The sequence below is a fragment of the Bombina bombina genome, chromosome 3, assembly GCF_027579735.1.
Source record: "Bombina bombina isolate aBomBom1 chromosome 3, aBomBom1.pri, whole genome shotgun sequence".
NCBI lineage: Eukaryota > Metazoa > Chordata > Amphibia > Anura > Bombinatoridae > Bombina > Bombina bombina.
Genome location: NC_069501.1, coordinates 327,612,793 through 327,636,103, shown reverse-complemented (window position 1 = coordinate 327,636,103; position 23,311 = coordinate 327,612,793). Strand labels below are relative to the sequence as shown.

Genomic DNA, 23,311 nt, shown 5'->3' with positions numbered 1-23,311 from the left:
TGGATTCACACCAATATAGGTATTTACGCCATATCTTATGGTAAATCTTTCTGGTAACAGGTTTCCTAGCCTGTATTAAGGTATCAATAACTGACTCAGAAAACCCACGTCTTGATAAAATCAAGCGTTCAATTTCCAAGCAGTCAGCTTCAGAGAAGTTAGATTTTGATGTTTGAAGGGACCCTGTATCAGAAGGTCCTGTTTCAGAGGTAGAGACCAAGGTGGACAGGATGACATGTCCACCAGGTCTGCATACCAAGTCCTGCGTGGCCACGCAGGTGCTATTAGAATCACTGATGCTCTCTCTTGTTTGATTCTGGCAATCAATCGCGGAAGCAACGGGAAGGGTGGAAACACGTAAGCCATCCTGAAGTCCCAAGGTGCTGTCAGAGCATCTATCAGGACTGCTCCTGGATCCCTGGATCTGGACCCGTAACAAAGAAGCTTGGCGTTCTGTCGAGACGCCATGAGATCTATCTCTGGTTTGCCCCAACGTCGAAGTATTTGGGCAAAGACCTCCGGATGAAGTTCCCACTCCCCCGGATGAAAAGTCTGACGACTTAAGAAATCCGCCTCCCAGTTCTCCACTCCCGGGATGTGGATTGCTGACAGGTGGCAAGAGTGAGACTCTGCCCAGAGAATTATCTTTGATACTTCCATCATAGCTAGGGAGCTTCTTGTCCCTCCCTGATGGTTGATGTAAGCTACAGTCGTGATGTTGTCCGACTGAAACCTGATGAACCCCCGAGTTGTCAACTGGGGCCAAGCCAGGAGGGCATTGAGATCTGCTCTCAATTCCAGAATGTTTATTGGCAGGAGACTCTCCTCCTGACTCCATTGTCCCTGAGCCTTCAGAGAATTCCAGACGGCACCCCAACCTAGAAGGCTGGCGTCTGTTGTTACAATTGTCCAGTCTGGTCTGCTGAATGGCATCCCCCTGGACAGATGTGGCCGAGAAAGCCACCATAGAAGAGAATTTCTGGTCTCTTGATCCAGATTCAGAGAAGGGGATAAGTCTGAGTAATCCCCATTCCACTGACTTAGCATGCACAGTTGCAGTGGTCTGAGGTGTAAGCGTGCAAAGGGTACTATGTCCATTGCCGCTACCATTAAGCCGATTCCCTCCATGCATTGAGCCACTGACGGGTGTTGAATGGAATGAAGGGTGCGGCAAGCACTTTGAAGTCTTGTTAGCCTGTCCTCTGTCAGGTAAATCTTCATTTCTACAGAATCTATAAGAGTCCCCAGGAAGGGAACTCTTGTGAGTGGAACGAGTGAACTTTTCTTTTCGTTCACCTTCCATCCATGTGAACTTAGAAATGCCAGCACTAACTCTGTATGAGACTTGGCAGTTTGAAAGCTTGAAGCTTGTATCAGAATGTCGTCTAGGTATGGAGCTACCGAGATTCCCCGCGGTCTTAGTACCGCCAGAAGAGCACCCAGAACCTTTGTGAAGATTCTTGGAGCTGTAGCCAATCCGAATGGAAGAGCCACAAACTGGTAATGCCTGTCTAGGAAGGCAAACCTTAGGTACCGATAATGATCTTTGTGAATCGGTATGTGAAGGTAAGTATCTTTTAAATCTACAGTGGTCATGTACTGACCCTCTTGGATCATAGGTAAAATTGTCCGAATAGTCTCCATCTTGAACGATGGAACTCTTAGGAATTTGTTTAGGATCTTTAAGTCCAGGATTGGTCTGAAAGTTCCCTCTTTTTTGGGAACCACAAACAGATTTGAGTAAAACCCCTGTCCCTGTTCCGATCGTGGAACTGGATGGATTACTCCCATTAACAAGAGCTCTTGTACGCAGCGTAGAAACGCCTCTTTCTTTGTCTGGATTGTTGACAATCTTGACAGATGAAATCTCTCTCTTGGAGGAGAGTATTTGAAGTCCAGAAGGTATCCCTGAGATATTATCTCTAGCGCCCAGGGATCCTGAACATCTCTTGCCCAAGCCTGGGCGAAGAGAGAAAGTCTGCCCCCCACTAGATCCGATCCCGGATCGGGGGCCCTCAATTCATGCTGTCTTAGGGGCAGCAGCAGGTTTCCTAGTCTGCTTGCCCTTGTTCCAGGACTGGTTAGGTTTCCAGCCTTGTCTGTAGCGAGCAACAGCTCCTTCCTGTTTTGGTGCAGAGGAAGTTGATGCTGCTCCAGCTTTGAAATTACGAAAGGAACGAAAATTAGACTGTCTAGTCTTGGCTTTGGCTTTGTCCTGAGGCAGGGCATGGCCTTTACCTCCTGTAATGTCAGCGATAATCTCTTTCAACCCGGGCCCGAATAAGGTCTGCCCTTTGAAAGGTATATTAAGCAATTTAGACTTAGAAGTAACATCAGCTGACCAGGATTTTAGCCACAGCGCCCTGCGTGCCTGAATGGCGAATCCTGAATTCTTCGCTGTAAGTTTAGTAAGATGTACTACGGCCTCCGAAATGAATGAATTAGCTAGTTTAAGGACTCTAAGCCTGTCCGTAATGTCGTCCAGAGTAGCTGAACCAATGTTCTCTTCCAGAGACTCAATCCAGAATGCCGCTGCAGCCGTGATCGGCGCAATGCATGCAAGGGGTTGCAATATAAAACCTTGTTGAACAAACATTTTCTTAAGGTAACCCTCTAACTTTTTATCCATTGGATCTGAAAAAGCACAGCTATCCTCCACCGGGATAGTGGTACGCTTAGCTAAGGTAGAAACTGCTCCCTCCACCTTAGGGACCGTTTGCCATAAGTCCCTTGTGGTGGCGTCTATTGGAAACATTTTTCTAAATATCGGAGGGGGTGAGAACGGCACACCGGGTCTATCCCACTCCTTAGTAACAATTTCAGTAAGTCTCTTAGGTATAGGAAAAACCTCAGTACTCGTCGGTACCGCAACATATTTATCCAACCTACACATTTTCTCTGGTATTGCAACTGTGTTACAATCATTCAGAGCCGCTAACACCTCCCCTAGTAATACACGGAGGTTTTCCAGTTTAAATTTAAAATTTGAAATATCTGAATCCAGTCTGTTTGGATCAGAACCGTCACCCACAGAATGAAGTTCTCCGTCCTCATGTTCTGCCACCTGTGACGCAGTGTCTGACATGGCCCTAATATTATCAGCGCACTCTGTTCTCACCCCAGAGTGATCACGCTTACCTCTTAGTTCTGGTAATTTAGCCAAAACCTCAGTCATAACAGTAGCCATATCCTGTAATGTGATTTGTAATGGCCGCCCAGATGTACTCGGCGCTACAATATCACGCACCTCCCTCTGAGCGGGAGATGTAGGTACTGACACGTGAGGCGAGTTAGTCGGCATAACTCTCCCCTCGTTGTTTGGTGAAATTTGTTCAATTTGTACAGATTGACTTTTATTTAAAGTAGCATCAATACAGTTAGTACATAAATTTCTATTGGGCTCCACTTTGGCATTGCAACAAATGACACAGGTATCATCCTCTGAATCAGACATGTTTAACACACTAGCAAATAAACTTGCAACTTGGAAATACAATTCAATTAGAATAATATTAAAACGTACTGTGCCTTTAAGAAGCACAGAAGATCTATGACAGTTGAAAATTAATAAATTGAAACAGTTATAGCCTCAATCCTTGTAAACAACACAACTTTAGCAAAGGTTTAATCCCATTAGCAAAGATAACAAATTCTGAAAGCAGGAAACAAATTACAGAATAAACGTTTTTTATCTCAGTCAAACTATAATTCTCACAGCTCTGCTGAGAGAAATTACCTCCCTCAAAATAAGTTTTGAAGACCCCTGAGCTCTGTAGAGATGAACCGGATCATGCAGGGAATACAATGAGTTGCTGACTGAAATATTTGATGCAGTAAAAGCGCCAAAAAAACGGCCCCTCCCTCTCACACACAGCAGTGAGGGAGAACAGAAACTGTCAGAAAAACAGATTAAGCAACTGCCAAGTGGAAAAATAGTGCCCAAACATTTATTCACTCAGTACCTCAGTAAATGAAAACGATTTTACATTCCAGCAAAAACGTTAAACATAATCTCTAGTTATTAAACAGCTTTATGTATTTCTTACAGTGTAATTCTAGTGAAGTACCATTCCCCAGAATACTGAAGTGTAAAGTATACATACATGACATTATATCGGTATGGCAGGATTTTCTCATCAATTCCATTGTCAGAAAATAAAAACTGCTACATACCTCTATGCAGATTCATCTGCCCGCTGTCCCCTGATCTGAAGTTTACCTCTCCTCAGATGGCCGAGAAACAGCAATATGATCTTAACTACTCCGGCTAAAATCATAACAAAAACTCTGGTAGATTCTTCTTCAAACTCTGCCAGAGAGATAATAACACACTCCGGTGCTATTTTAAAATAACAAACTTTTGATTGAAGATATAAAACTAAGTATAATCACCATAGTCCTCTCACACATCCTATCTAGTCGTTGGGTGCAAGAGAATGACTGGGAGTGACGTAGAGGGGAGGAGCTATATGCAGCTCTGCTGGGTGAATCCTCTTGCACTTCCTGTTGGGGAGGAGTAATATCCCAGAAGTAATGATGACCCGTGGACTGATCACACTTAACAGAAGAAACCTTTAGTAAATTCCAACTACAGACATGACCCTGATATTCTCAACTGAGCATTACTTTGGAAGGACAGATTTCCTTCTCAGAATATCCATTAGTCCTGCTCAGGTGTATTGATGTCTTCTGAGTTCTTTTGCCGCCGAGAAACGGCTTCTTCATTGTTGATTGCAAGAGCAGCATAGAAGGCCTGCGGGTCCCCTCCTGGCCTGTAGATTGCTGATTTGTTGTTATGGGTCGCCATCAGTGAGACCGGAAATCCCCATCTGTATTGCACTTTATTTTCTCTGAGGAAAGAAGTAATATGGCCCATTTCCTTTCTTTTCTGCAGTGTCACTGGCGATAGGTCTGAAAAAAGTTGGATTTTTTCTCCTGCGTGTGTTATGGATTGTTTGGCTCTGGCACATTTAAGTATCTCCTCCTTTTCTTTGAAGCTTAGGAATTTAATTATTATGTCTCTAGGCGGCCCTTTGGGTGGTGGTTTTGGCCGGAGTGCCCTGTGTGCACGCTCCAGTGCAATCTCTGGGGAGTTAGGTGTGTCTTTTATTGTTCGAAAGAGACTCTGCAGGTATCCCTCTATTGCAGGCGGGTGTATAGATTCAGAAACACCTCTGACCCTTATGTTGTTCCTGCGGCAGCGGTTTTCAAGGTCCTCAAGTTTGTCAGAGAGGACCTGCATATCTGCATGTTGTTGTTGTATTTCTAAGCTATTGCATTGCACTGTAGTTGCCAGTGATCCCTGCTCTGTTTCTGTTTTAGAAACTCTGCTTTCTAGGGCATTAATATCTTTTTTAAGATCGCCAAAAAGGCTCCTCATCTCTTGGAGCACTCCCTGTATGTCCTCTTTTGATGACAGATAGCGCAAGTCTCCTTTAGTTAGAGGTTGTGATTGTTCTGCAACTTGTGGGGGCATATCTTTTATTACTTGTGAGCTTTGCATGTGGGCCATATCTTCTGTTTGTGGGCTGAGATTTGTGTCTAGCTGTTTGAGGTATCTGTTCAATGGTCTGGCAGCTGTGTTCTTGTCAGCCTTATTGATTTTTTTAATAGGCATCCCCACTAGTAATGAAAAGTCTGTGTAAATGTACTTGTACTGTCCCTTTAAATTAATGAACTGATGTGTCCTATCAGGGAGATACAGCTTATTTCCTCAGCAACTTCAGTACTAATAAGAGGTTATCAAATCAGGCCCCCTGCTCATATATAAGCACATTTTCCTGATATATAAAACAACTTGAGTAAGCAAAATACACTGATCTGTTATCAGCAGATACTTCTGCAAGTTATCACATACAGAGAGTTTATCACGGGAACATGGAGGTATGGGCAGTAGCTTATTATGCGGGTCAGCCAGTGATATGGGTGATCGTGTTACAGTGTGGCACTTTTATTTGTATGTGTGTTTACACTGAGGGTTTTCAGCTTCACCGCTCTCTGCTCTATTAGGGCCGTTCAAACTAGCAATGGCGTCACCACGTGGTTAGGTGTTCTCATGCGTGTCCCTGCAAATCTTAAAAGTGTGTTCCGGTTATGGTGTATTACCGCTTGAGGTGAGTGCGGCCAAAATTAGTTTTATTTCCAGCTGGGTATGTTCCGGTCAGGCAAAGGCACGCTGCAGATTTCTCTATGCTGTCAATATATTGCGGCTCCCAAAGCTCAGTTGCGCTCCAGGCCGCAAGCAGCGTGTCTCACTGATCAGTGATGTTTGTGCCTGGATGAAGCTCCGTGTGTTGTAGTCCACTGCAGGACCGGAGTGTTCACCTATGCTGTATGGTGGTTTTGGAGAGTTTGGTAGGGTCTCATTAGTGTTTTAGAGTATGTTGTCCACTTTGAGGATTAGGAGCTCTTTCAGTAGTCAGCCATTCGCCTGCGTGGCCAAACTCCGCCCCCTGTTATAGCGTTTTATGTGTAAAAATTGAAACAATCTTACCTCTAGGATCCATGCTGTGGAACAGAACACAGCCTCTCAAATGTGACAGTCTTATAGCAGTGCTCCTGACATGGACTTGAGTGAGAGAAAGCAGGCAGTGAATCTCATCAACACTGATTGCTTAGGAGCTGTTAGCAGTAGTCTGGATGCTTTCACGAAAAACTTTCCCTGCATCTCCAGACTCTAACTTTCATCAATACTCTCACTGAGAGGTTGACATGACTACTTAAAACTCCAGTCCTATCTCAAAGGGCAGATACCCTTTTTCAGGACTCTCTGTATCTTCTGACACTTCTCTGCCAACCTCCTAACATGACGAAAGGCAAAGAATGACTGGGGTAATGAGGAAGTGGGAGGGATATTTAAGCCTTTGGCTGGGGTGTCTTTGCCTCCTCCTGGTGGCCAGGTGTTGTATTTCCCAACAGTAAGGAATGAAGCCATGGACTCTTCCTAGTTAAGGAAAGAAAACATGCTTTCTGCAACATGCTACAAACATTTTCTGTGAACAGTAGTTAATATGTACAGATCATATAGGTACAGTTTATTTAAGAATACTCACTGTTTGAAAGCAGGTGCATAGGTATAAATATTGCTGATGCTTAAGTTATAGATAAAGGGCAAATGCTTGCTGATGTCCGCTGTTGACCAGTTACTGAAGAAGCTATTTAACAAGCCTTGATCACCTCCTGGGAAATAAAATGGAATAAATGAAAAACAATCTATGCTTACCTGATAAATTTCTTTCATGGTGGTTAGAGCCCACGAGTCATAACACCTGGATTCAACTCCTGGTCTCTAAGAGGAGGCAATATTACATACCAAGAGCTTTTAATCCCACCCACCTCTCTGGTATCCTAGTCTAACGTATAGCCAAGAAAAGGAGAAAAGTAGGAAAGGAAAAATCAAGGTAAATAAGGTGCAAACTGTGATTGAAAGTATAAATGTGGGATACATTTTGTTTTCTTTTATAAGGTGGGGAACCAATATTCAAGCTGTGGAGCCCATGGGAAAATGGGTGGGAAAATTTAGGGCAGGCACCTATTTACCAGACACTGCATTCTGTAGAGCTTTCCTGCCAAAAACTGTCAAGAAGCAAAAATATTAAAGTGGTAAAATATTAAGGAAAATATGAGAAAGTTTGCTGCTTTGCTAATCTGTTCTACAGAAGTTTCATTATCAAAAACCCAAGAAGTGGAAGCTAATCTGGAAGAATGTGCAGTAATGAGTTTTGGGAAGAGATTACACACCTCCAAGTAGGCCTTATGATGAAGTTCTTTAAAGGGATACTGAACCCAATTTTTTTCTTTCATAATTCAGATCGAGCATGAAATTTCAAGCAACTTTCTAATGTACTTCTATTATGAAGTTTTCTTGGTATCTTTATTTGAAAAAGCAGGAATTTAAGATTACGAGCTGGCCCATCTTTGGTTCAGCACCTGGGTAGCGCTTGTTGATTGGTGACTGATTGCGATAGCATTACCAGCCACTTGTAATGGCTGGTTATTTATCGTGTGAATTTGCCCATTTACGGGCGCACAATAAATTAGCTCTCCACATGTAATCTAGACCATTGTTATTGAACAATAAATGGCCTGTGGATCTCCATTCTAAAGTATCTGAATGTACAGTGGGGACAGCTCCAGTGTGCTCAGTTTAAATTTAAACAGTTAAACAGTAGCACAGACAACTAACAAACACCTAGGTTAATTACTGCATAGACCTTATAAAAAATAAAAGATAGCGCAGAAAACAGAATTTATGCTTACCTGATAAATTACTTTCTCTTACGGTGTATCCATTCCACGGATTCATCCTTACTTGTGGGATATTCTCAATCCCTACAGGAAGTGGCAAAGAGAGCACACAGCAGAGCTGTCCATATAGCTCCCCTCAGGCTCCGCCCCCCCCAGTCATTCGACCGACGGTTAGGAGAAAAAGGAGAAACCATAGGGTGCAGTGGTGACTGTAGTTTTACAAAAAATTAAATTTGAACCTGACTTAATTACCAGGGCGGGCCGTGGACTGGATACACCGTAAGAGAAAGTAATTTATCAGGTAAGCATAAATTCTGTTTTCTCTTACATGGTGTATCAGGTCGACGGATTCATCCTTACTTGTGGGATACCAATACCAAAGCTTTAGGACACGGATGAAGGGAGGGAACAAGTCAGGTAACCTAAACGGAAGGCACCACTGCTTGCAAAACCTTTCTCCCAAAAATAGCCTCCGAAGAAGCAAAAGTATCGAATTTGTAAAATTTGGCAAATGTATGCAGTGAAGACCAAGTCGCTGCCTTACAAATCTGTTCAACAGAAGCCTCATTCTTGAAAGCCCATGTGGAAGCCACAGCTCTAGTGGAATGAGCTGTAATTCGTTCAGGAGGCGGCTGCCCAGCAGTCTCATAAGCCAATCGGATGATGCTTTTCAGCCAGAAGGAAAGAGAGGTAGCAGTCGCTTTCTGACCTCTCCTCTTACCAGAATAGACAACAAACAAGGATGTCTGAAATCTTTAGTTGCATTTAAATAGAATTTTAAAGCACAAACCACATCAAGATTGTGTAACAGTCGTTCTTTCTTAGAAACTGGATTAGGACACAGAGAAGGAACAATGATTTCCTGGTTAATATTCTTATTAGAAACCACTTTTGGAAGGAAACCAGGTTTGGTACACAAAACAACCTTATCTGCATGGAACACCAGATAGGGTGAATTACACTGCAAAGCAGACAATTCAGAAACTCTTCGAGCAGAAGAAATAGCTACCAAAAACAAAACTTTCCAAGATAATGACTTAATATCTATGGAATGCAAAGGTTCAAACGGAACCCCTTGAAGAACTGAAAGAACTAAATTTAGACTCCATGGAGGAGCCACAGGTTTGTAGACAGGCTTGATTCTAACTAGGGCCTGTGCAAACACCTGAATGTCTGGTACGGCTGCCAGACGCTTGTGTAACAGGATAGACAGAGCAGATATCTGTCCCTTTAAGGAACTAGCTGACAAACCTTTCTCCAATCCTTCTTGGAGAAAAGACAATATCCTTGGAATCCTAACCTTACTCCACGAGTAACCCTTGGATTCACACCAACAAAGATATTTCCGCCATATCTTATGGTAAATTTTCCTGGTGACAGGCTTTCTGGCCTGGATCAGAGTATCTATAACTGATTCAGAGAACCCACGCTTAGCTAGAATTAAGCGTTCAATCTCCAAGCAGTCAGTTGCAGAGAAACTAGATTTGGATGCTTGAATGGACCTTGAATTAGAAGATCCTGCCTCGATGGCAGTTTCCATGGTGGAACCGATGACATGTCCACTAGGTCTGCATACCAAGTCCTGCGTGGCCACGCAGGCGCTATCAGAATTACCGAAGCCTTCTCCTGTTTGATTCTGGCTACTAGCCAGGGGAGAAGAGGAAACGGTGGAAAGACATAAGCTAGACTGAATTACCAAGGCGCTACTAAAGCATCTATCAATGCCGCCTTGGGATCCCTGGACCTGGATCCGTAAAGGGGAAGTTTGGTGTTCTGACGGGACGCCATCAGATCCAACTCTGGAATGCCCCATAGCTGGGTCAGCTGAGCAAAAACCTCCGGGTGGAGTTCCCACTCCCCGGATGGAAAGTCTGACGACTCAGAAAATCCGCCTCCCAGTTGTCTACCCCTGGGATGTGAATTGCAGATAGATGGCAGGAGTGATCCTCCGCCCATTTGATGATCTTGGTTACTTCCTTCATCGCTAGGGAACTCTTTGTTCCTCCCTGATGATTGATGTATGCTACAGTCGTGATGTTGTCCGACTGAAATCTGATGAATTTTGCCTCCGCTAGTTGAGGCCATGCCTGGAGCGTATTGAATATCGCTCTCAGTTCCAAAATGTTTATCGGGAGAAGAGATTCTTCCCAAGACCATAGACCCTGAGCTTTCAGGGAGTCCCAGACCGCACCCCAGCCTAACAGACTGTCGTTGGTCGTGACAATGATCCACTCCGGTCTGCGTAAGCTCATTCCCTGAGACAGGTGATCCTGAGACAACCACCAGAGAAGAGAGTCTCTGGTTTTCTGGTCCATTTGTATTTGAGGAGACAAATCTGCATAATCCCCATTCCACTGTTTGAGCATGCACAGTTGCAGTGGTCTTAGATGAATTCGGGCAAAAGGGACAACGTCCATTGCCGCGACCATTAAACCGATTACCTCCATGCACTGAGCCACAGAAGGCCGAGGAATGGAATGAAGAACTCGGCAAGTATTAAACAGTTTTGACTTCCTGACCTCTGTCAGAAAGATTTCCATTTCTACCGAGTCTATTAGTGTTCCCAGGAAGGGAACCCTTGTGAGCGGGGACAGAGAACTTTTTTCTACGTTCACCTTCCACCCGTGAGACCTTAGAAAGACCAGAACAATGTCCGTATGAGCCTTGGCTCTGTGAAAAGACGACGCCTGTATTAAGATGTCGTCTAGGTAAGGTGCTACTGCAATGCCCCATGGTCTTAGTACCGCTAGAAGGGACCCTAGCACCTTTGTGAAAATTCTGGGAGCGGTGGCCAACCCGAAAGGAAGGGCCACAAACTGGTAGTGCGTGTCCAGAGAGGCGAACCTTAGGAACTGATGATGATCTTTGTGGATAGGAATATGTAGGTACGCATCCTTTAGATCCACGGTAGTCATATATTGACCTTCCTGGATCATCGGCAAGATTGTCCGAATGGTTTCCATTTTGAAAGATGGAACTCTGAGGAATTTGTTTAGAATTTTTAGATCCAGGATTGGCCTGAAAGTTCCTTCCTTTTTGGGAACTACGAACAGGTTTGAGTAAAAGCCCAGTCCTTGTTCTGCAATTGGAACTGGGTGTATCACTCCTATCTTTAGAAGATCTTCTACACAGCGTAAGAACGCCTGTTTCTTTGTCTGGTCTGAAGACAAACGAGAAATGTGGAACCTTCCCCTTGGGGGAGAGTCCTTGAATTCTAGAAGATACCCCTGAGCAACAATTTCTAATGCCAGGGATCTGGAACATCTCTTGCCCAAGCCTGAGCAAAGAGAGAGAGTCTGCCCCCTACTAGATCCGGTCCCGGATCGGGGGCTACCCCTTCATGCTGTCTTGGTAGCAGGCGCAGGCTTCTTGGCCTGTTTACCCTTATTCCAGCCCTGCAAGGGTTTCCAGGTTGCTTTGGGCTGTGAAGCGTTATCTTGCTTTGCGGCAGCAGAGGTTGCAGCAGGTCCGCTCTTGAAGTTGCGAAAGGAGCGAAAATTAGCCTTGTTTTTGGCCTTAAACGGTCTATCCTGAGGGAGGGCATGGCCCTTCCCCCCAGTGATATCCGCGATAATTTCTTTCAACTCGGGACCAAAAAGGGTCTTCCCCTTGAAAGGAATGTTTAGTAACTTTGTTTTGGACGACACGTCAGCCGACCATGATTTGAGCCAAAGCGCTCTTCGCGCCATAATGGCAAAACCTGAATTTTTCGCCGCTAACTTAGCTAATTGGAAAGCGGCATCAGTGATAAAAGAATTAGCCAGCTTTAGAGCATGAATTCTATCCATGACCTCGTTGTATGAAGTCTCCCTCTGGAGCGACTCCTCCAGTGCCTCAAACCAAAAGACCGCTGCAGTAGTTACCAGAATAATGCAGGCAATTGGTTGAAGAAGAAAACCTTGCTGAACAAACATTTTCTTCAGCAAACCTTCCAATTTTTTATCCATAGGATCTTTGAAAGCACAACTGTCCTCTATTGGTATAGTTGTACGCTTAGCAAGTGTTGAAACAGCTCCCTCTACCTTAGGGACCGTCTGCCACGCGTCCCGCCTGGAGTCGTTTATGGGGAACATTTTCTTAAAGATAGGGGGGGAACAAAGGGTACACCTGGTCTCTCCCACTCCCTAGTCACAATATCCGCCACCCTCTTCGGGATCGGAAACGCCTCAGTGTATACAGGGACCTCTAAAAACCTGTCCATTTTACACAATTTTTCTGGGACCACCATGGGGTCACAATCATCCAGCGTAGCTAAAACCTCCTTAAGCAGGACGCGGAGGTGTTCCAGCTTAAATTTAAACGCTAAGGAATCTGACTCTGCCCGCTGAGAAACTTTTCCTGTGTCAGAAATTTCTCCCTCAGACAGACCGTCCCTCACTGCCACTTCTGAGTGTTGTGAGGGTACTACTGATAAATCATCCAAAGCTTCTGATTGCTCATCCTCTGTTCTTAAAACTGAGCTATCGCGCTTTTTTGGAAAAACTGGCAGTTTGGATAAAAATGCTGCAAGGGAATTATCCATGACTGCTGCTAATTGTTGTAAGGTAATAGGGGCCAATGCGCTAGAGGTACTAGGCATTGCTTGCGCGGGCGTAACTGGTGTCGACACATGGGGAGAGGAAGAAGGACTATCCTCGTTACCTTCCGTTAAAGAATCATCTTGGGCTACATTTTTAAGTGTCACTGCATGGTCTTTAAAATGTTTAGATGCCTTAGCACCCTTTAAACACAAATACAATGGGGGTACCACCATGGCTTTTAAACACATAGAACAGGGTCTATCTGAAGGCTCAGACATGTTTGACAGACTTAGACAGCACTCAAATACAGTAAAAAAACACTTTTTGAAAAAACGTTACTGTGCCTTTAAATAATAAAAAGCACACACTTTTTTACCAAATCTCCAAAAAACATCCAATCTTTATGAAATTTTCACATGATCCTAATGCTTTGAAATGATGGCACACAAATTTTCAAGACAATGAACCCCTTATTGCCCAAACCGGAGCAAATTGAAGCAGGCTACCGGTTTAACACACTACAGCACGGTGCCACAGTCTCTGCTGTGGCCCTACCTTCCTTGGGGATTACTTTTGGATGAAAATAAGCCTCCCTGGAGTCCTCCTGCAATCTCTGGACCCTACACGTGAAGCTGCATGAAGCTGTCTTGCAAAAGAACTGCGCAAATGAGGCGCGAAAATGAGGCCCCCTCCCTCTTCACTCCGGAGTTGTGGGGCCTTCCTGAGTCAAATTAGGTATCTAACAATATGCCAGGCGTATTAAAACCCCAAAAAGTGTTCCAAACGTAAAAAACACTTGTACAAATATGAGATTATACTAATAAAATAATCGATTTAGCCCATAACAGTGTCCACCAGTATTTAAGCCCTTTAACTAAGCCATCCTTCTATACTGAGTCTCAGAATATGGCTTACCTTCCCACATGGGGATTTCTGTCAGTCTTCTAGCATTACCAAGTCTTGTTAGAAAAAAGTGACTGAGCATACCTTAAGCAGTTAAGCCTGCAAACTGTTCCCCCCAACTGAAGTTCTCCGGTACTCAACAGTCCTGTGTGGGAACAGCAATGGATTTTAGTTACAACATGCTAAAATCTTTTTCCTCTCAGCAGAAATCTTCATCACTTTCTGCCTCAGAGTAAATAGTACAAACCGGCACTATTTAAAAATAACAAACTCTTGATTGAAGAAATAAAAACTACAAATCTAACACCACATACTCTTTACCCTCCCGTGGAGATGCTACTTGTTAGAGCGGCAAAGAGAATGACTGGGGGGGGCGGAGCCTGAGGGGAGCTATATGGACAGCTCTGCTGTGTGCTCTCTTTGCCGCTTCCTGTAGGGATTGAGAATATCCCACAAGTAAGGATGAATCCGTGGACTGGATACACCATGTAAGAGAAAATACTTATGAATGTATAATGACAATCCTGTTTATGTAAAATAACTGTATAATATAAACATAATATATGGCACAGAGAAATGTGAAACATCCTGTGAAAAATCTGTAATATAAATATATATGTGATGAAAAATAGGTATATACATATGCTGTGAATAGCGCATCTGAGAATCTAATGTAAGCATAAACATTTTAAGACTTGCAATAAACAGATATTTTTATATATACTGTGTATATATATATATATATATATATATATATGTATATATATATAAATAGAAAATAAAATCTGCCTTGGTGTACTGAATATCCTACCCCTACTGACCATTGCTTTCCTGGTCAGTAAACGCAGTATAAAAGGAAGCTGACTCTAAAAGGCCACCACTGTAAAACAGGAGGAAGAGTAGAGAATAACATGGCAGGAAGCACTACTAAACCACTGCGCTATTCCTACGCACACCAAATAAAAAAGTGAATGCACTACAAAGAGATTGTGAACACTTGTCGATCTGATAAGATTGGGATGATTGATGGCCCTTGCTAGCGGCCGATTGGCCGCCAGTGAGCAGGGTGCGAGATTGCACAAGCATTTCACTAGAAATGCTTGTGCAATGTTAAATGCCGACAACGTATGCTGTCGGCATTTAGCGAGGTCGAGCGGACATGATTCGCTACAGTGAATCATGTCCGCTCACCTCTTGTGCACTCATTCTATTGTTCTTATCCGGCTGCAGAAAAACTGCATCCAGTAAAGAGCCCATCCACTGCAACAGCAGAGGATATCTCAGTGGAGTATAACAACCACCAAACATGAAGAGGCTAAGGGACAGGTCCCCGTGACAACCATGGCAGGCTTAAGACTAACTTCCAAAGGGAGAAATTCTGTCACTACCCAAATACTGCACACTCTCCTCTGACCTACCCCCAGCTCTGTAAAGGGAAAAATGGGTATTAAGTAAGTCTGAGAACCGTATTCTTCATCTTCTCCTGTGAAGGCAAGAAAGGTAGGAGGGCTTAAAAGATGTTGGAACAGTGTATATTAGCATCCTCCTAGTGGCCAGAAGTTGAATCCAGGAGTAATGGCTTGTGGACTCTCACCGCCTTATGAAAGAAATAAAATATCTCCTTTGTCATAATGATACAGAAGTTGAATATAATTTAAAAAAAAAAAGTGATAGCAAATGAAATTCTGCGTAAAGAAAATAAAACTTCATTACATACAGAACAAGGCTGATTTATTTATTTTTTAATTTGTAGCAAAGGTATTTTTTAAATACTTTATAATTATAACTATTTTTAATCTGCTGTCTGCTCCAGCAAACTTATTTTTTCAGCTGTAGCCAGCATGACCAATGTGAAGCCATGTTGCACAGACCGCTGGAAATAATTGGCATGCTCTGCCAAGTCTCCGGGAAGCTGTAGGACCAACTGAGCATGCGCAGTTGGTCACAAGAGAATCTTCCTGTGACATGTATGTAAACTGTAAGGCCTAAGTTACAAATAAAGCACATAAAATTGTAGTGCGGTGGTGCCCTAACATTGCTAGATCGCAATCTATAGTACTTTCATGTTATGTTAAAGGGACAGTCTACTCCATAACTTTTATTGTTTAAAATAGCGTATAATCCCTTTATTACCCAATCCCCAGTTTTGCATAACCAACACGGTTATATTAAAGGGACACTGAACCCACATTTTTTCTTTCGTGATTCAGATAAAGCATGACATTTTAAGCAATTTTCTCATTTACTCCTATTATCAAATTTTCTTCAGTCTATTGGTATCTTTATTTGAAATGCAAGAATGTAAGTTTAGATGCCGACCCATTTTTGGTGAACAACCTGGGTTGTTCTTGCTGATTGGAGGATACATTCATCCACCAATAAAAAAGTGCTGTCCAGAGTTCTGAACAAAAAAACGCTTAGATGCCTTCTTTTTCAAATAAAGATAGCAAGAGAACGAAGAAAAAATGATAATTGGAGTAAATTAGAAAGTTGCTTAAAATTGCATGCTCTATCTGAATCACAAAATAAAAAAATTTGGGTTCAGTGTCCCTTTAAGCCTCTGCAGACTGCTCTGAGCCTACCTAGGTTTAGATTTCAACAAAGTATACCAAGAGAACAAAGCAAATTTAATGATAAAAGTAAATTGGAAAGTTGTTTAAAATTGCATGCCCTGTCTGAATCATGAACGTTTCATTTTAACTACTAACATCTGGAGGTTGGATAGTGGGGCGCTAAATCGCTCACTTAATAGACTTCTATGGGGAGCTCTGAAAAACTCAGGTCCTGGCTTTTGTTTAAAAGCCAACCTGAAGGTGCACTAAGCTGAAGGTGCTCGAAAATAAACAGACACGATAATAGAGATATTCGCAAAGTCTTTAACTATGCTTTATATGTTGATATTTTATTACATTTTTCAGTGTTATTTTGTGTTGCACTCGAGCACCACCCTGAGCTATTTATTAAAATTATAGGACACGATAATAAAGCTTTGACTGCGCTAACATTCTCTGGTAAAACTACTTTTAATACCAGATTGTGTGCTATTCCTATATCAATAGTGCTGCACTTGTAATCTGGGCCAATATCGGAAGTGTCACAGAGGTTCCCTGTTTACTTGGAACTTTGCCAATGAGCAGACATCTATAGCCCACTGTCAACAACGAGCAGGAAGTATGAATATGTAAGTAAAAAAATACTGATGTAGCTTCTAAACAACCCATTTGACTTTTCGGCAGTGAGCGTTATGAATTGAAATACAACAATTATTTACAATATGTGTGGGGGATATGAAACTTGTCATAGAAAAACATTTGTTGTTTTTTTCCAACAGGAGGCTGATTTGTGTCATATGCAGCTTGATGGCTTCTGGCAGCGCTCCAAGTTAACAGTGAATCACACAGCCTGACATTAAGGGGACGAATTATCATGCTCCGAATGGAGCAGGCCACGGACATTAATCCTCCCGATCCTATACGATCGGGCTGATTGACACTCCCTGCTAGCGGCCAATTGGCCGCGAATCTGCAGGGGGCGGCATTGCATAAGCAGTTCACAAGAACTGCTTGTGTAATGATAAATGCCGACAGAGTATACTGTTGGCATTTATCAATGTGCTGAGGACATGATATGCTACATCGCTCGCACTCTGATAAATTGGCCCCTAAGAATGGACTGTGCATGTGCCGTTCATTTTCCTCTATACTAGATGTGGTTAAACACAATGTATCCCAGGTATAGAGAGAGTGGGACTGCTCTTTACATCATTACACTGCAGAAAGAACAAGGAAGAGTGAAGGAAACATTTAAAATAGTAGGATGTTTATAAGTGAATATCTCTAAAGTGATTTTGTTCTTATACAGAAGCATACACTGTACACAGTCACATTTTAAATAGTGTGCTTATTGATTGGGAAGATTTCCATTTTATGACCTGACTAATTATGCTTCTTGGCCTACAATGTACCAAGCACATTTTCTTCATCAGCTCAAAAATAAAATACTGGTAGGTCTCGTGTGTAGCTTGCTGCACAGTGCATGATTTGTAAGCAGGAAAAGGATGCAGCAGCCCGTGGTAGCTCCACTTAGGAATTTATAGTCTTCAGTAGCTGGGAAGGTATAAACCAAAAGATGCCTGAGCAACCACTGTCTGTAGATGTTATAAATGTATGTCTAGGCCTGTTGCTGGATTGTCTGTGGTAGCCTCAGAGATAGTGTTAATAAACAATACAAGCTTAAAGGGACAATCCGGTTAAAATGTAAATGCACATAGATGAATTAACTCTTTGAATAGAAACATATTTACAGTACACATGTATTGGCAAAATGCTTTAAAGTTGTCACTGTTTAAGTGCATGTAAAGCATAGCTATTTATTCTCAGTGCACTAGAATTTTATATACTACAGCTGCTCAGAGTGCCAGTGGGGCATGTATCATGTCAGCAATTAACAAATAGGGTCATTACCAGATGGTTTAAGCACCTTAGGCTCTCTAGACAAGTGCTCTGTTTAAAATGCTGGTGCACGGTACATAATTATATACATTTTTGAAACAACAATAACTTTTATTAGAAGAAGTATTGTTGGTAATACATGTATATTACAAAAATGTTTCTATTCCAAATTGAAATGCATCCATGTGGATTTCAATTTTGGCTAATGAAACATGAGTAGGCATAACATACCAGATCATCAAAATATTAGATACATTTTAAAACTACACAAAATTCGATTTCACAGAGGGACTGCATTTTGACAATGAATGCATGATCCTGCCCCTGTCTAAACTCACTTAGGGCTAGATTACAAGTGGAGCACTAAATTATTGCGGCCCCATAAACCACAATGTAAATATATATGTATATGGTTATATACATTTATATGTATGTGTTAATATGTGTATCTACAAATATTAATGCATAAATATATATGTATATATTCATATATATATTTTAAAATGCTGCCCATCGCTGCGCTACATACCTCCTTCACTGTTCGAGGCTCTGATGCCGTCTGTGACGGAATCAGAAAGAGGCTCCCATAGGAGCCTATGGAAGCGCGCTCTTGTGAGCACATTATCGATATTTAGTGCTCCACTTGTAATTTGGCCCTTCATGTTTTAAAAAAACATAATCAACGAATAAATAAATAAAATAGCTGCAGCAAAAATCAGAATTTCACAAAATGTAATTTATTTACACACAACAAGTTATCTAATTTTTGTGTCATTCCTGCATTTGTTTGCATTAGTTTATAGAAGTAAGGATCTATGTGCCCTGATATAAATAACAAAACAAAGAACAAGACATAACTACATGATAAAATGAAAAATTATTTTGAAACTTACCATCAAAGCTTCCATTGTTTTCTGCAAATTGAAGAAGGCGGCCAAATGTTTCAATTGAAGGTCTGAAGACAAATACACCGCTATTAAAGCAATCTGGCCATCCAGAATCAGGAGCTGCTGAAAACTCTTCTCGGTCAAACAGCTCATCAATATTACAAAGTACCTAGAAGTAAATAATAAAAAATGCTTAGATTTCTTCATTTACTTATTACTGAGCATCAGGGGTGGAGAGGAAATTCAAGTAACTCTGTTTATAGGAGTAAAAATGTTCACTAATCCAGGATCATCTACATCTCAAGTCACTCCACTACCTATTAAACTGGAACCATCAAGTTTAAGGTTTTCATTTCATTATAAAAGAACATTAAAATAGGAGCTATGCATTCTATTGCATTTCCATGTAAAGTAAATAATTATTGAGACAAAGAACCATTTTCTCTTAGTAGTAAAGTATGTTAAACTTTTGTATTAGAGGAGTCTAGTGGCAGTCATCCAGGAAAACATCACTTGCCAAGAAGCAAAGCCTGGAGAGGTGACTAGAATCAGCAGCTAGTAGCAAGCAGATGTCAGTAATTGTAAGGCAGGAACATAATCAGTATTTCTAGGTTCTTAGGAAGAGGATAAAACAATGTCAGTAATGGTAAGGCAGGTTTTTAATCAGCATTTCTAGGTTCTTATGAAGAGGACAAAACAATGTCAGTAATGGTAAGGCAGGCATATAATCAGCATTTCTAGGTTCTTATGAAGAGGACAAAACAATGTCAGTAATGGTAAGGCAGGCATATAATCAGCATTTCTAGGTTCTTATGAAGAGGACAAAACAATGTCAGTAATGGTAAGGCAGGCATATAATCAGCATTTCTAGGTTCTTATGAAGAGGACAAAACAATGTCAGTAATGGTAAGGCAAACATATAATCAGCATTTCTAGGTTCTTATGAAGAGGACAAAACTCACTAGTTGACTTCTGAAACTATAGTGAGGCCCAAGATTAACATAGATTAAAACAGCAGACTGGACACCAGAGAAGTAAGGCGTCTGATTAAACTGCCCATTTGATTTTTGTTCCTAAGGGTTGGTTAGCTAAGTTCTGGGTGATGGATTCCTTTCTTTTCTCCCTCTGCAATTTATTTGGCTTTGTTTGTTAACTGGTCATTGAGTTGGCTGGTTAGTGTGAAAAACTCCATTGATTACTAGGTTTGCTAGGTAATGTGTGAGACCCAGATTTTACAAAACGTAGATAAGAATATTTCAATAGCATAATAGTGAGGCACAGCATTAAAAGTGCTTTTGGATTAAAGGTCTGTACATCATGCATACAATGGCAACAAGTTCAGTACATAGGTTCAGTGCAGAGGCTTGTATGACCCGTGCTTCGATTTTACAGTCTCGGGGATATTACATGAATTACATCATACATTAAATAACGTTATCCTCAAAAGGGTACTGACAACTGGCTAAAATGGTGTCTAAGGGCAAAGCCTGATGTTTGGTATAGTGGACGTTAGTGGGTTCTAAGTTTGTGTCGCTCTTTGTGCTGGTTCCATAGAGATAGTTTAATCTTGTGTGTGACTAATGAGCCCGATTGGAGGTGGTGGTACCTTTCAAGTTGTAGGAAACTCTCTACCTGGTCCTCCCACTCTTTCTCAGTCTGGATATTGGGGGATTTCCAATGTCTTGGGATTAGGGTTTTAGCGCTGTTTAGCATGAGGATCAGCAGGTCCCTAGCATTACTGTTGTGCAATTTGGGCAAGAGTAGAAATAGTAAGATCTGTGGATCGTTTGGTAGCTGTTTGCCTATTGCGTATAACATGCGCTCTAGTACCGCCAACCAGAACGTATCTAATTTATTACACTGCCACCATATGTGTGTAGGGGTGCCTATTTCTCTGCATCCCCCCAGCACTTATTGCTGGCCGTTTTGTAGATAGAGTGTAGTCTGCTGGGGGTCAGATACCATCTCGTTAAAAATTTGAAGTTGGTTTCAAGGACTCTTGTGGAAATTGATGAGCGCTTTGTAGTGTTAAAAACAGTCAGCCAGTCCCTAACAGCGATACTAATGCCCAGTTCCTTGTCCAATGAGTTTGTGTAAGAGGGCAAGAGTTGAGGCTCTTTGATTATCAGTAGTTTGTATAGTTTTGATATGGTGTGTGTTGGGGTGTTTTCTAAGAGGCATAGGGTCTCAAATGGTGTTGTGTTTCTAGTTAGATGATGTTTCTTGGGGTGAATGTCTACGTGGTGACAGATTTGGGAATAGGCGTACCAGTTTAGAGGAATCTCGGGGTGCATCTCCTGGATGGCGGAGAGGGGTCTATGTGTTTTATTTTTGTGGAAGAGCAAAATTGTTCTGCCCTTAATGTGGCACCCGACTTCTAATGTAGTGTCTTTGAAGTTCCAGGGCAGGTCCGGGTTGTGGCAAAGGGAGGACATGGGGGACAGAATGTTAGAGATGTTAGTGGATGTGTTTATTAATTTATCCCATGTCGTGAAAAAGTCAGAGAGAAGAGGATATTGTGCTATGTTAGAGGGTGTGTGTTTGTGAGGTATCCAGGCTGCAAGCCCAGCGTTGCATAGACCCAGTAAGTGCCTATCAATCGGGATCCATTGTTTATTGTTATTGTTTGTGCATCAGTCCAATAGCTTATGCAGCATTATAGCTTCTTTATAAATGAGGATATTAGGGAATCCCAACCCACCCCTGTCCCTTGGTAAGTACATGTTCTTTCTAGCGATTCTGGGCCTAGCTCCCTGCCAAATGTATTGCTCTATTAGTGATTGTATTTTGCTGAGATAGTGTATAGGGAGGTGTATGGGCGTGGTTTGCAGAAGATAGAGAAGTCTTGGCAGAACATTCATTTTTACAACATTTATTTTGCCAATCCAATATATGAATTTGTTTTTCCAGCTTGATAAGTCTGTGGTTAGCGTTTTTTCCATAGATTTGTAGTTAGCTGTGTATACTGTTTGGACATCAGGTGCTAGGTTTTTGTTGGGCGAGGGTTTTAATGAATAAGGCAAATAAAGCTGGCGAAAGAGGACAACCTTGCCTCATGCCATTATATATATTGAAGCTGTCTGACAAAATGCCATTAACCTTAACCCTAGCAGTGGGAGCCGAATATAGGAAAAATACTAATTCTAGGAATTTGTCGCCAAATTTCATTTTCTGCATTACTGTTTTTAGGAAAAGCCAATTAACACAGTCGAAGGCATTCTCTGCATCCGTGGAAACTATAATAGTAGGGCTGCGAGTGGCTTGGGCATGGGAAATAATCTGTAGTGTTTTCAGGGTGTTATCCCTAACCTCCCTCCCCGGGATAAAGCCCACCTGGTCTGTGCTTATTAATTTAGGTAAGTATCTGTTCAGTCTTGTTGCTAATATCATGGTGAAAATTTTTATGTCAGAATTTAATTTAGGATCGGGTGGTAACCATAGGAGACTCTAATGGTTATTATTCTGGTTAGTTAGTTTGTGAGACCACACCGCCATCATATAAAACGCTCTGCAGACCCTGTTGAGATACAACTCAAATTACACAAATAGAAAGACAAAAGTGCTAAGTAAAGGAGTCCTAAGCTCTGTCTCAATCTATCTCTTCCCAAAAGATAAATAAATGTATTATTGTCCTGACATCCAACTTGTGTAACACCTCAATCTTACAAGTCAAGAAGTACTCCTCGGTCGCCAATGCAGAATGTAATGACAATAAACAAGATAGTACATTCTATTTTTCCCATACCAGACTGGTTAACGTGAATGTTGAAGAAAGAGAGTCCTGTAATCTTGCCTGAACAGATACTCTGAGCATAATGAGAATATTTGAGACTGCAATGATTGCAAATGTAACTCATTGCACATTTTGTTTCAGCACAATTTACTAAAAAAAAGGGTATCTATTTTCAAAAGAAATAGTTAAAGAAAAGTTAGAGAGAACCAAGACTGAGTTAAGATATAACATTCTTGTACTTCCTTGAAAAAGAATACTGAGCTTGAAGGTTCATACAAAGCAAAATTGAACTTGAGTAATAGTCTGATCAAACACAATTAATAGCTAAACAACTTTCCTGTCACTGTGATTGATCATTCAAGGAGAGTGGCAACTTTTAAAGGGTCAATTTGTATGTCAGTGTTGTTTAGAAGAATCCTAAACATTTTACATAACTAATTTTTCGAATTTGGCATACAATGTTTAGATACTTAGTCAAGAGGTACTTTTTCATATGCTTTCATCTGAATCATTAACTTTTGAATTTCACTTTACTGTCCCTTTAATATGTCTGTAAGCTAAAGTCTTCTA

General features: G+C 41.7%; 1 protein-coding gene across 3 annotated transcripts in view; it reads right to left on the bottom strand.

Moving 5' to 3' along the window:
- The window catches only part of GYG2 (glycogenin 2), a 213,211-nt gene that overhangs the window by 136,976 nt on the left and 52,924 nt on the right, over positions 1 to 23,311 (bottom strand). For all 3 annotated transcript variants that reach the window (XM_053706438.1, XM_053706440.1, XM_053706439.1), the window contains exons 5-6: positions 19,015 to 19,177; positions 7,053 to 7,179 (exon numbers count right to left, since the gene is read on the bottom strand). In XM_053706438.1, coding sequence (XP_053562413.1) covers positions 7,053 to 7,179; positions 19,015 to 19,177 — 290 coding nt within the window. The remainder of the gene's footprint in view (positions 1 to 7,052; positions 7,180 to 19,014; positions 19,178 to 23,311) is intronic.